Source organism: Giraffa tippelskirchi, chromosome 4, assembly GCF_054371585.1.
Source record: "Giraffa tippelskirchi isolate mGirTip1 chromosome 4, T2T-mGirTip1v1.2.pri, whole genome shotgun sequence".
Classification (NCBI taxonomy): domain Eukaryota; kingdom Metazoa; phylum Chordata; class Mammalia; order Artiodactyla; family Giraffidae; genus Giraffa; species Giraffa tippelskirchi.
Genome location: NC_137278.1, coordinates 64,831,435 through 64,845,830, shown reverse-complemented (window position 1 = coordinate 64,845,830; position 14,396 = coordinate 64,831,435). Strand labels below are relative to the sequence as shown.

The following is a 14,396-nucleotide window of genomic DNA, read 5'->3' as shown; positions in this document are numbered from 1 at the left end:
CCTTTCCGGCTTCCGTTGCCGCCGGAAGCGGCTCTGTTCGGAATTCAGAAGTCCCTACTTCGCAACAGTAGGTGTAACCTTTGTCGAAACCGTACCCGTGTTGCTGTGCGTGGATGAATAATCGTTTTACAAATCCCTTCCCTTCCTAGAAAGTGAATTACTACTACTCTGGGGCCGTGAGTGGCCTCCATGCGTACGCTCAGGGGAAAGTAAAACGGGCAAATGTGGGAGAAATAAGTCCTTAAAACACATACTTCCAAAAAGGGGAAAATATAAGGGAACGCGGTGATAGAGTTAGTGATGAGTTAGGAGCGCTTTCTCTTTTAAAAGTCGCCTCGTTTGGGTGGCATTTGAAGTAGTAAAGCTAGAGTGAGGTTCCAGTCCCAGCTCATTCCCAGTTGTGTACTCAGGGACCTTATAAAACTCCCTGTGCTGCAGTTTTGCAATATGGTAATAATACTGGAGTGGGTAGCCATCCATTCCCTTCTTCAAGGGATCTTTCTGACCCAGAGATGGAACCTGGGTCTCCTGCATTGCAGACAGATTCTTTACTGACTAAGCCACCAGGGAAGCCCTGGTAATGGTGGTGGTTTCGTCCCTAAGTCGTGTCCAACTCTTGGCAACCCCATGGACTGTAGCCTGCCAGGCTTCTTTGTCCATGGGATTCTCAAGCAAGAATACTGGAGTGGGTTGCCATTTTCTTCTCCAAGGGATCGTCCCTCCCGGGTGTTAAACTCTGGTCTCCTCCATTGCAAGCAGATTTTCTACCAACTGAGCTATGAGGGAAGCCCCATGGTAATAATAGTAGCTGCTTAATAGGATAGCAGAAATAGATGTTTTTCTGGAACTCTCTTGCTTTTTCAATCATCCAGCGGATGTTGGCAATTTGATCTCTGGTTCCTCTGCCTTTTCTAAAACCAGCTTGAACATCTGGAATTTCACGTTTCACGTATTGCTGAAGCCTGGCTTGGAGAATTTTGAGCACTACTTTACTAGCGTGTGAGATGAGTGCAATTGTGTGGTAGTTTGAGCATTCTTTGTCATTGCCCTTCTTTGGGATTGGAATGAAAACTGACCTTTTCCAGTCCTGTGGCCACTGCTGAGTTTTCCAGATTTGCTGGCATATTGAGTGCAGCACTTTCACAGCATCATCTTTGAGGATTTGAAATAGCTCAACTGGAATTCCGTCACCTCCACTAGCTTTGTTCATAGTGATGCTTTCTCAGGTCCACTTGACTTCACATTGCAGGATGTCTGGTGCTAGGTGAGTGATCACACCATCGTGATTATCTGGGTCATGAAGATCTTTTTTGTACATTTCTTCTGTGTATTCTTGCCACCTCTTCTTAATATCTTCTGCTTCTGTTAGGTCCATACCATTTCTGTCCTTTATCGAGCCCATCTTTGCATGAAATGTTCCCTTGGTATCTCTAATTTTCTTGAAGAGATCTCCAGTCTTTCCCATTTTGTTGTTTTCCTGTATTTCTTTGCATTGATCGCTGAGGAAGGCTTTCTTATGTCTTCTTGCTGTTCTTTGGAACTCTGCATTCAGATGGGAATATCTTTCCTTTTCTCCTTTGCTTTTCGCTTCTCTTCTTTTCCCAGCTATTTGTAAGGCCTCCTCAGACAGCCATTTTGCTTTTTTTGCATTTCTTTTCCATGGGGATGGTCTTGATCCTTGTCTCCTGTACAATGTCACGAACCTCTGTCCATAGTTCATCAGGCACTCTGTCTATCAGATCTAGTCCCTTAAATCTATTTGTCACTTCCACTGTATAATCATAAGGGATTTGATTAAGGTCATACCTGAATGGTCTAGTGGTTTTCTCTACTTGCTTCAACTTAAGTCTGAATTTGGCAATAAGGAGTTCATGATCTGAGCCACAGTGTGCTCCCGGTCTTGTTTTTGCTGACTGTATAGAGCTTCTCCATCTTTGGCTGCAAAGAATATAATCAATCTGATTTCGGTGTTGACCATCTGGTGATGTCCATGTGTAGAGTCTTCTCTTGTGTTGTTGGAAGAGGGTGTTTGCTATGACATCTATTTCTGCTTTATTGACTATGCCAAAGCCTTTGACTGTGTGGATCACAATAAACTGTGGAAAATTCTGAAAGAGATGAGAATACCAGACCATCTGACCTGTCTCTTGAGAAACCTGTATGCAGGTCAGGAAGAAATAGTTAGAACTGGACATGGAACAACAGACTGTTTCCAAATAGGAAAAGGAGTACGTCAAGGCTGTATATTGTTACCCTGCTTATTTAACTTATATGCAGAGTGCATCATGAGAAACGCTGGGCTGGAAGAAACACAAGCTGGAATCAAGATTGCTGGGAGAAATATCAACAACCTCAGATATGCAGATGACACCACCCTTATGGCAGAAAGTGAAGAAGAACTAAAGAGCCTCTTGATGAAAGTGAAAGAGGAGAGTGAAAAAGTTGGCTTAAAGCTCAACGTTCAGAAAACTAAGATCATGGCATCTGGTCCCATCACTTCATGGCAAATAGATCGGGAAACAGTGGATACAGTGTCAGACTTTATTTTTTTGGGCTTCAAAATCACTGCAGCTGGTGATTGCAGCCATGAAATTAGAAGACGCTTTCTCCTGGGAAGGAAGGTTATGACCAACCTAGATAGCATATTTAAAAGCAAAGACATTACTTTGTCAACAAAGGTCTGTCTAGTCAAGGCTATGGTTTTTCCAGTGGTCATGTATGGATGTGAGAGTTGGATGGTGAAGAAAGCTGAGTGCCAAAGAACTGATGTTTTTGAACTGTGGTGTTGGAGAAGACTCTTGAGAGTCCCTTGGACTGCAAGGAGATCCAACCAGTCCATCCTAAAGGAGATCAGTCCTGGTTGTTCATTGGAAGGACTGATGTTGAAGCTGAAATTCCAATACTTTGGCCACCTCATGCGAAGAGTTGACTCATTGGAAAAGACCCTAATGCTGGGAAGGACTGGGGGCAGGAGGAGAAGGGGACGACAGAGGATGAGATGGTTGGATGGCATCACTGACTTGATGGACATGGGTTTGGGTAAACTCCAGGAGTTGGTGATGGACAGGGAGGTCTGGTGTGCTGCGATTCATGGGGTCGCAAAGAGTAGGAGGCCTGGTGTGCTGCGATTCATGGGGTCGCAAAGAGTAGGACACGACTGAGCAACTGAACTGAACTGAACTCATATAGGATAGCAGTAACAGGAAGGTTCTGGAGAAGGCAATGGCACCCCACTCCAGTACTCTTGCCTGGAAATTCCCATGGACAGAGGAGCCTGGTAGGCTACAGTCCACGGGGTCGCTAAGAGTTGGACACGACTGAGCGACTTCATTTTCACTCATTGGAGAAGGGAATGGCAACCCACTCCAGTGTTCTTGCCTGGAGAATCCCAGGGACAGGGGAGCCTGGTGGGCTGCCGTCTATGGGGTTGCACAGAGTTGGATACGACTGAAGCGACTTAGCAGCACCAGCAGCAGCAGGAAGGTTCATAAAGTAGCTGGTTCATAAGGGTTTGCTGTTGTGATTATTAGCTTCCTCCCAGAACATTTCTACACCTTGATGGACATTGTCTTCTGGCTTGTCACCTTGACCTCAACCGCCACTATTCTCAAGAGTCTTAAGTATTGTTTTATTTCTGTCCTCAGGGTCTAACACTACCTTAGGCTAATGATGTAGGTATAGAAGAGTTTCTTACTGTTATCTGCTTTCTCCCTCCCTAGTGTGGACTCCTAATTCATGTCCCATCCCCTTTTTTTATGTTTGTCTCCCCAGTGTCACCACAAAGATGTGCAGGCAGTGTTCCTGAATGATTGAATGAAACCCTCTGTCTAGAAAATCTTTTTAATGAACCTAACACACTTGAAAACTACTGAAGTGCGTTACAGTTTGCTATCATTTTGCTTAGCTTTCACACTCACTGAAGTGCAATTTCTGTAAGAAATTCTTTGCTCTCTCTGCCTTCCCAAATAGTTAAGAAGCAGAAATTGATTGGCAGAACATCAAAGTAATGGTCATACCATTCTCCCCAATATTAAAGTGAAAATAACCAATACATTTCTGATCATGAAGATATACATACTAATGTGGAAAATTCAAGCAAGACACCAAAATATAGAAAGTGGAGGGAGCAAGGAAGGAAGGAAGGAAGGAAATAGAATGAGGGCAGTTAAATAGGCACCAACCTGAAAAAGTCAAAGCTGGAAACTTCTGAACAACAAAATAATGGAGTATTAGATTATAACTCAAAATAACAAATGAGGGACAGGGAGAAATCCTCCTTATAGAATAATTCCACATAATAAATGTTTATTAACTTCTACTATGAATTAAAGCTTAGTTCCCACCTCCAATCCCTTGGGTGTGGACTGGACTTAATGACTTGCTTCCAAAGAACAGAATATGTAAAGGGAAAAATAGTACCTTCATAACGGAGATATCTGGCAGATACCACCTTAACCAACTGATCAAGGTAAACAACAGTAATGTCATGTTGACATCATATACCCCCTGAAATGATGTGATAAGGACATTACATCTCTGTAATATTTGTCTCCAAAACCCACAACCCTATTACAATCATGGGGGAAACATCAGACAACCAAAATTAAAGAGGATTCTACAAAATATCTTTTGTAGAACTCTTCAAAGAACTTTTCAAAGTTGTCAAGGTCATGAAAAACAAGAAAAGACAAGGAAACTACCACAGATCTAAAGAATAAGGAAACGTGATGACTGAATACAATGTGGGATCCTGTATAGAGTTCAGGAACACAAAAGCACACTAGTGGAAAAACTTGTGAAATATAAATAAAATCTGTAGTTAATTGTAATACCCCAGTGTTAATTTCTTAATTCTCACAAACATATCACAATAATATGTTAACATTAGAGGAAACTGAGTGAGGACATTCAGGAACTCACTACCATCTTTGCAAATTAAAATTTATTTGAAAAAACAATATTGAAAAATTTTTGGTTGCGACACTCAACTTGCAGGATCTTAGCTCCCAAACCATGGATCAAACCCAAGGCCCCTGCAGTGAAAGCCCAGAGTCCCAACCACTGGATCACCAGGGAATTCCCTGAAAAGATTTCTTTATAAATTTTTCCCCATTTGTAAAATAATTCAGTCACCTGCATTTATCAGATGCTACCCTCTCCTGGGCTTCCCTGGTGGCTCAGTGGCAAAGAATCCACCTGCCAATGCAGCAGACACAGTTTTGATCCCTGGGTTGGGAAGATCCCCTGGAGAAGGAAATGGCAACCCACTCCAGTATTCTTGCCTGGAAAATCCCATGAACAGAGGAGCCTGGCGGGCTACAGTCCATAGGGTCGCAGAGTTGGACATGACTTAGTGACTAAACCCCTCTCTCAGCATCATGACATTTCATATTCAAGTTCTCTGACTAGACGTCTAGCTCCTCGAGTTCATGCTGATAATTTTAATGTCTAATGTTCTTTCCAATGTAAATTTGAGACTGTATTTGCTTTAAGGACAAGGGACCATGCAAAGGATAGCATTTCTTTTCTATTTAATACAATGCTGACATATATGTTTGATAAATAATATGCATGAACTTGGGTCAGGATAGTTTCTCAACAGTGATATAAGGTTCTTTTACCATAAACAGATTTAGCTCCATTTTATAATAAAAATCTTTGGTTGTTAAGACTTGTTTGGAGCAGGATACCTGGTCATCACACCACAGGTAGACTGTAATTAGGGCTTCCCTGGTGGTTCAGACAGTAAAGAATCTGCCTGCAATGCAGAAGACCTGGGTTCAATCCCTGGGTTGGGAAGATTCGCTGGAGAAGGGCATTGTAACTCATTTCAATGTTCTTGCCTGGAGAATCCTCATGAACAGAAGAGCCTGTCAGGCTACAGCCCTTGGGGTTGCCAAGAGTCAGACATGACTGAGGGACTAAGCACAGCACACAGCACAGAATATAATTAAGAGAACATTAGTGTAGACCAGGCGAGATGACAGTAGTTGGGGCTAGAGTGATGGAAGTGGTTAGAGTAGAAGGATTTAAGAAACTGAATTGTGATGGATTGTCGGTGGGGTGGGGGGAGGGCTTCACACCTTGCATAACTGATGGATGGCAGTTCATTTCTAAAGAGATTTCCAGGTCAGAACACCCTCCTTGCCTAGACAATGTGCTGGATGGCATTATCAATATTTCCTCTTTGTGTTTCTCTTTTGTAGTTGTCATGCAGACCTTATTCTTGGTTAATTGTTTCCTTACTTTTGTACATGACTCATATTTCTTTTTTTAAAAAATTTTATTTTGTATTGGGGTATAGCCGATTAATAAACAATGTTATGATAATTTCAGGTGAACAGTAAAGGGACTCAGACATACATATACATGTACCCATTCTCATCCAAACTCCTCTCTCATCTAGGCTGCCACACAATACTAAGCAGAGTTCCATGTGCTATACAGTAGGTCCTTGTTGGTTATCCATTTTAAACATAGTAGTGTGTACATGTCCATTCCAAACTCCCTGACTGTCCCTGCTCCCCATCCTTCCCCCTGGCAACCATAAGCTTGATCTCAAGGTCTGTGAATCTGTTTCTGTTTTCTAAGTAAGTTCATTTGTATCCTTTTTAGATTCCACATGTAATAGATGTCATATATTTTTTCTTCTCTGATTCCACTCAGTATGACACTCTCTATGTCCATCCATGTTGCTGCAAAATGGCATTATTTCATTCTTTTTAACAGCTGAGTAATATTCCGTTTTATGTATCTACATCTTGTTTATCCATTCCTCCATCGATGGACATTTACATTGCTTCCATTTCTTGGTTATTGCAAACAGTGCTGCAATGAACACTGGGGTACATGTATATTTTTAGATCATGTTTTTCTCCAGATATATGCCCATGAGTGGGACTGCAGGGTCATATGGTAGCTCTGTTTTTAGTATTTTAAGAAACCTCCATACTGTGCTCCATAGTGGCTGTACCAATTTACATTCCCACCAACAGTGTTGGAAGCTTCCCTTCTGTTCCCATCCCCTCTAGCATTTATTGTTTGTGAATTTTTTGATGATAGCCATTCTGGCTCGTGATTCACATTTCTTAGCTACAATTCTTCTTAGATTTCAATTCTTCTTTCAATTATTCTTTTTCCCCTTCTTTCAATGCTCAGGTCTCCATGATTGAATTTGGTATTCCTGAAAGTCTTCAAATACTTAAGGACAATAATTTGGGATATGCCACATCTTCATATATGTGGTCCTTGGTATTCCAATGCTTTCAATTTTCATTCTGAGAGAGCATAGTGAAAAAAATAAGCCTCACCACATCTTATACACCAAAGTAAAATTTAAATGAATTAATGAGTTGAGTATATCTAAGAAAATAAAAAAATAGATTGCATATTCTATTGCTAGAGGTTAGCTTTCTATACCTAAGTATATCAGAATAACTTAAAAAAAAACATTTGGTTACACAAAAATCAGTAACATCTGTAGGTAAAACCAAACTTTAAAAAAAATCCCCTCTTGTGAATTCCCTGGCAGTCCAGTGGTTAGGAGTCTGGGCTCTCACTGCCAGTTGCCCCAGTTTGATCCTTGGTTGGGGAACTACGATCCCTGAAAGGTACGTGGTGGTGGTGGGGAACCTCCTCTTTAATGGGAAAAAGTGTATATGATATTTGGAGTATATGTGACAAATAAAAGACACCCAACTTGATTATTTAAAGAGCTCACATAAACCAATGGGAAAGCCATTAACATTCACTCCATAGCTAAATGAGCCAAGACAGAAACAAAGCTAACTCACAAATGGGGAAATAAAATAATAAACATGGGAAAAATGTTCTGAGTGACCCCTTTCCCCTTATCTAAGTTTTCTAAATACTCTGTAATGTGATACATTTCTTTTGCTGTTGATCTGAATTTAGGTGGCCACGGGCAGATGCCTGTTGGTTTCATAACCAGGGATCAAAGAACTGGATGGACTGTTTGAAGGAAGACATGGCATAATAATTTAAAGAGGTTGGTTAAACTGAGAACTTTTAAAATTGCATTGTCCAAGGCTAATTCTGGGTGAATTATGAAGTTGGCTCCAATTTTCTCTTTCACAGCTGCCTCTGAGGCTGTCCTGTGGGGGAGGACTCAGATATAGTCTACCTTTGGTATCCAAGGGGAGTTAGTTCCAGGGATCCTCCACAGACACCAAAATTTGTAGATGCTGAAGTTCTTTATATAAAATGGTGCAGTGTTTGCATATGACCTACACTCATCCTCCTGTATACTTTAAATAATCTCTGCTTATAATATCTAACACATTGTAACTATGTAAACAGTTGCTAGTGTGTGGCAAATTCAAGTTTTGGCTTTTGGAACTTACTGGAATTTTTTTTCCCATCTATTGTTGGTTGAATTCATGAATTCAGACCTGTGCATATGGCGAGACAACTGAACTTTGCAGTATCTTCTTAAGAGTATTCTTCTCCAGGCCTTTCATTTGCACCCGAGATGACCTAAATATATTCCTACTAGAGTTAAATGTCCCTAGGAATAGCTACGGTTTAGCTCAGATTCTATTACTGAATTGGTCAGCTTGGCTTGTGCTAGGGTTCTAGCCCCAGCCAAGAACCCTTGTCCCAGTCAGGAAGATTCTTTTCCTGATCAGATTTGCACAGCCAATAATAAATCCTATGCTAAGACTGGAACAGCACAAGCTTTATTCAATGGCTAAAGAATGGAGAATCTTGTGTACAAATCAACCCAATTCCAGGGGAGACACTATTTATATAGGAGGGTTGAGATAAAAGGGAGGGAATTGGAAAGAGTAAGAGGAATATTCATGACTTATCTGAGAAGAGGAGTGTGGTTTGGACCTGGCACTGATATAACTCTCCTTCTCAGTCTTTGTAACCCTTTTCTGGTTGTTGTCATGGCAACTGTCATTGCACTTACCCAGTGTATCGTTTAGCATGCTAAGGCATTACACTGACTATATAATGAGGCTCTAGGTCTACTGGAAGTTAAACCTTCACCCATCTAGTGCCTAATTGGATCTAACCAGTGCCTGCTTTTTGCTTTGCAGCTTCCTCCCAAAACTTGAGATAAGAGCAACTGGTTTCCATTCAAGAGAGGGGTAGGGTTATGATTCTGGGGCAACAGTTTTGGTAACAATTGGAAGCTTAATCTAAACTTATAAATGAAACTGTAGTGGAATTTCAGGCCTCATTCAAGGTGGGGAGTGAGGGTTTTGCAGGACAGCGGAAAACATCCCACCAAGAGGCAGGAAAAATTCCTCTGAAAAAGGTAGTCGAAAGGATAGAGATTTTGGTCCTTTCCCTCCTTGTTGGTCCACAACCTCAGGAAATTCCCCAGGTGAAACCACGTGCACACACACACTCAGAAACACCACCCCCTAACCCAGAAGGGCAAGGAAAGACTGAAGAGGCAGGGCATTCCTCACTGGTAGGCGGCAGTTTTAATAATTAATAATCAAAGGAACTTACATTGGTGGTTTGTCTTGGGCACCCACTTGCCAGCATCTTAAGAATTTATATAGAGGCCTTAAAGGGGGAGGGGGCCTCACTTACTTAAAAAGTCCAGAAAGTTTCAATGACACATTACTCTCTCAAGGCTGCATCCTTCAAGTAGCACCTAGCTCAGGAACAGTGGGTAGAATGTACATTCCAAGGGCAGAAGGTATAAGGAGACTCTGCCTCAGTCTGCTTCCTGGGTAAACCCGAGATCACATACAATGAATCACTCCCTCAACATTCCTTAGGTTGAGTTGTTAGCTTTAAAATCTATTTAAATGGAAGACATGCTGGATCTAGGAAACCTGCGGCGAGCATGGAGAGGGCTGTGAGAATGCAGGCGCCTCCCTCTTGTGCGATGCGGATTAAGGACACTGCATGTCTGGGGAAGGATGTGCTTGCGGACTCGGACGAACCTCAGTAACAAACGGTGGCTGTCCGGCGAACACGGTGAGAACCCGCCTGCGGAAGACGGACAACGGCTCTGGACTTCCGGCACCGCCCCTGTCCCTCCAGGAGCTTCCGCCTCGGCCTGCAGTGGGCGGTCCGCGGGAAGCCACGCCCAGTTTCTCGGCCGAGTCTCTCGCCACCGCCACGAGGACAGCATGGCAGGCGCTGAGTTACGGGCGGCGCTGGAGCAGCGGCTCGCCGCCCTGGCCATCCGCACAGAGGTCGTGGAGCACCCGGAGGTGAGCCGCTCCCGCCAGGACTACCCCGGGAGGGAGTGGGCTCGACTGCAGCGTCTGCGAGGCGAAGCCGCTGAGACTAGACGTCCCGGGGGTCACTGTATCACAAAAAAAGTCCGTTCTAAGGCATTTCCCGGAATCCAGAGAGGGATCTGAATGCACCATCGGGTGCATCTCCACTTGAGACTCTGCTGTTACTGTGAAACAACCTGTTTTCCTTTTGGAGCGATTTTTTTTTTTTTTTTTAATTTTGGGACCTAGCGCAACATATTGAGAACTTGTGCATTTCAAACTGGCCTGGGTGTATGTAAGTTGCCAAGCAGTAAAACGTTCCTGCAGTGTCTGTGATGCATGAGGGACACCCAAGTTAGAGTTTGGTATTTTTTAACATGATCTCAGTTGATTGATGGAAAGATTTTTTGTTTTTGCAAGTATCTCATGTAGCCAGTATATAACCGGAGTGTTGGGAGGACATAGTTTTTGCCTAACGCTTGAGGAACAGCTCGTGATAACTAGCTAGATAGGGTGATAATCTTCAAAGGGTAGAGAAATTCATCAAAACTGTTATTTACTTTGACCCTTTTGCTTCCCTTACAGTCGATATTCTCCCTTTTTACTGTGCATATTGCCAGCTTTTCTGATGTTTTTATATTAGGCCAGGCTCTCATTCCCTGGCCTCACTCCCTCTCTGTAGTTATGTTTTATCGAGTGGAGGTTGTCTTGTGGTCTGGATGGAATGCCAAGGAATAGGAGTCTGGGCTGCTATGAACTTTTTTTCCCCCATTTCTATTGGAGTATAGTTGATTTACAGTGTTGTGAGGGCTGTTATAAACTCGACTAAAAGTCTAAAGGAAAAACAAAAATAGCATTTTAGAAATGCGAAGGCTTAGCCAGCATATTGGAATGGAGAACTGGCCCAAGAGAAACTACTTGAGGTCCTGAGATGAGATGTAATTATTTGATAATAGGCTGGGAATGGGTTGCTACCAGTGAAATCCAGGGCACTGAGTACTCCCTAACCTTACTGTTTAGACCCAGCAAGCAATGTATATATAACTATATGTTTGCAGTGTACATGCATGTTATTTTTAAACTTCTCATGTGGTTATTTTACAGGTGTTTACAGTTGAAGAAATGATGCCTCATATCCAGCATTTGAAAGGAGCACACAGTAAGAACTTATTTCTTAAGGACAAAAAGAAAAAAGACTATTGGTTGGTGACAGTTCTTCATGATAGACAAATTAATTTAAATCATCTCGCCAAGCAGTTAGGTGTTGGGAGTGGAAACCTGCGGTTTGCTGATGAAGCAGCCATGCTAGAAAAACTGAAAGTTGGCCAAGGTTGTGCCACACCATTGGCACTCTTCTGTGATGATAGAGATGTGAAGTTTGTTTTGGATTCTGCCTTTTTGGAAGGTGGACATGAAAAGGTGTACTTTCATCCAATGACCAATGCTGCAACAATGGGATTGAGCCCTGAAGACTTTCTCACATTTGTGAAGAACACAGGACATGATCCCATAATACTAAACTTTGATGAAAACTAATTGGGCTAAAGTTCAGAGTATTTATTTCTGAAAGCTGTTTTTCTTACTTGTAATTATAAAAAGCATTAAAAGTGGGAAGATATATCTAGCACTTGGTTTGGTGACTACCTGAACTATTTGAGAAAGACTATTTCATCTTAAAGTTTTGTTTTTTTTTTTTTAAGATATATTGAGGTAGCTTTAGTCAGGTCAGAGGTTCCACCCTCCCCATCCCCATGACGATTACTTGTTACAAGAATGCCTTCATTAACATCAGGAGTTCCCTGGTTGCCTTGAGGTTAGTAATCCAGGCTTTCATTGCCTGGCCCAGGTTCAGTGCCTGGTCACAGGAACCGAGATTCCCACATGCTGCAGGGTGGTCAAAAAAGAATAAATTAACATGAAAACTAAGATTACTTATCTAAGATTAACTGTCTTACATCTTGTTTATTATACTTGAAAAAAAGCAAGTTGCACAAGTAGCATATGTAAAATTACACATGTGATAGTGAAATAATATGGGAAGACATTAAATTGTAAATAGTGGTTATCTCGAGGAAATGAGGATTAAGGAATAAGAATTTCCCAGCAGTATAGTTAAACAAGGGGACAAGGGAAAACCTTTCTGTTACTGAGTGTTTGTTTTTAAACCAATGCTTTTTTTTCCCCAGTGAAAAATAAGCTAATTTTTTAAATAAAATTCTATCTTTAGACTATCTTAATTTAGAAAAACCCTCAAAGTAGGGATAGAAAATATGCCATATCATTATACTAATGAAATTACATTTTAAAACTCAGGAGCAGAACATACAGAGGCCATTAAGAACTTGTCTAGTCTTTGTTCAGAGGTTAGAAATTTGAACATGCTTGAACAAGTTTCTTCTGTCCTTTAGGCTATATTAAATTTACTCATTTTTCAACTACACATCTAAAAAGTGTAAGATAAATTTTATACACATATAAACAAAAACGTGTAAGAACCCAGGATTAGGTATTGTCAGTTGCCATATAGAAGCTAGTTCAAAAACAGTGAGGAAAATTAATATACTTTTTCACCTCTCTTAAACTCAAATAAGACCCTAATTGAGGGTCTGATTAGGCTACAAAACAGCCTAGAGGACTTAGGAAAATTCTCATTTTCTGTAGTACAATCGGATATTTGAGAGATAAACTTTTTTTCCTAAGGTTGAACACACCGTAATTGCTTCTGGTAGAGACTGTATTTAATTTGTACCAATTTGCATTACTAAAAGGCAAAGGTAAAAACCTGTCATTTTTCAGTATATGTGGTTAGAGACTACAAGTCTACTGATGGCAGAATTTTTATAAAATATAGATGAGTGAGTTAGTAAGTTAGATGAGTTAGTAAGAAATATCTTCCATCAATGATAGAAACATTCTGAGATGCTACACTGGTTTTTGCCCTACTTGGTACTGTATCTCTAAGAGGAAATTTAGGTTGCTTTGAATATAAAATGAAGGTTTACTGAATAGAATCAAAGACACTGAGGACCTCAGGAAACTGGTCTAACTGTCCTCCTCACCTTAGAGTGAAAATAGGCCCAGAAAGACTGACCTGCCCAATGACACAAGGCAAGTTGCCATCTCTAACATTATGCCTCCCAAAGTCTATGTGAAAATGAAAAGAGACTGATGTGTACAATCTATTATTGTAATGACACTTCTGGGATTGACAAAACTAATAGACTCTTCTCTTTCTCCCAAAACCTCTAATACTCATCCCAAAGTGATTAGAACAGAGGTAAACAAGATATGTCTGAAAATTGGTTTTCTAGAGCAAAGAGAAAGGAAAGAATAATACTTGGTTAAATTATATGTTATGATTGCTAACCACTTGTTATAAAAATCATCTCTTAGTCTGACGAGTGTTAAACCAACTTAATTTTTTTAGGAGAAATAAAAGTTAAAAACTAAAATGAAAAATGTTTTCGAAAAAAGACAAATCAGCCAAATGATGGTGTCTTTTTTGTTATGAACTGGATTTTTTCTTATCAACTGTGGCTTTAATATAGCCAAGTAATAAACATTTTGCCATTTAACTCCAGATTTCTCAGTAGTGTTACTTTAAAGGAAATGTTACAGCTCTTGTATTATTTGATTTGGTATTTAATAACAGTTATAAGTACAATGGCAAACATTGAAAGAGAGAACCTTTAGAAAAGAAAGACAATTTAAAATCAGGTTTTGTTAAAGGGTGTTATAAGTGCAACTTTATCCATAAGCATTCCTTTTAAGGCATTTTCACTGTTGTCCAAATATCTCAACATGTACATCAAGGTTTATATTATAAAATGGGCTCCGTCTGTATTATTCATTCAAGGCTTAAAGAAAAAAACATATCTCAGGACTAAGAGTAGCAGAAAAAAAACACACAAAACTTCACTTTTCTCATAAAAAGTAACTTAAAGTACAAAAGTTATTTAGCATACATTATTACTCCTCACTGTAATTCCAGATTTGGTACAATATCTTTTTCACTTCCTGACATAAACTGTTAAGACAGTACAGGCTGTAATACTTCATTTGTGAGGTGGTTGCAATTGTGTAATATGCACAGTGATTTTTAAATAGGCTCTTAACCATGCCTTGCATGAAAGGTGCTACATACAAACCTGTTCCGTGAACTCTTTGGTAACCACCAGTTCAAAA

At 40.6% G+C, this 14,396-nt stretch overlaps 1 protein-coding gene and 1 long non-coding RNA gene across 2 annotated transcripts; one reads left to right on the top strand and one right to left on the bottom strand.

Moving 5' to 3' along the window:
- The first annotated feature begins 17 nt into the window (after nt 1-17).
- On the top strand, nt 18-13,786 carry LOC145545324 (prolyl-tRNA synthetase associated domain-containing protein 1). Its single transcript, XM_081589617.1, has 4 exons — nt 18-67; nt 7,915-8,008; nt 9,066-10,202; nt 11,316-13,786. The coding sequence occupies exons 3-4, from the start codon at nt 9,906-9,908 to the stop codon at nt 11,745-11,747; spliced, it is 729 nt and encodes a 242-aa protein (XP_081445743.1). The 5' UTR covers nt 18-67; nt 7,915-8,008; nt 9,066-9,905; the 3' UTR covers nt 11,748-13,786.
- LOC145545331 (uncharacterized) lies at nt 6,265-8,469 on the bottom strand. Its single transcript, XR_014082007.1, has 2 exons — nt 8,364-8,469; nt 6,265-7,277 (listed from the first exon to the last, which is right to left on the bottom strand). It is a non-coding gene; the product is annotated as an uncharacterized LOC145545331 (long non-coding RNA).
- Nucleotides 13,787-14,396: the final 610 nt, after the last annotated feature.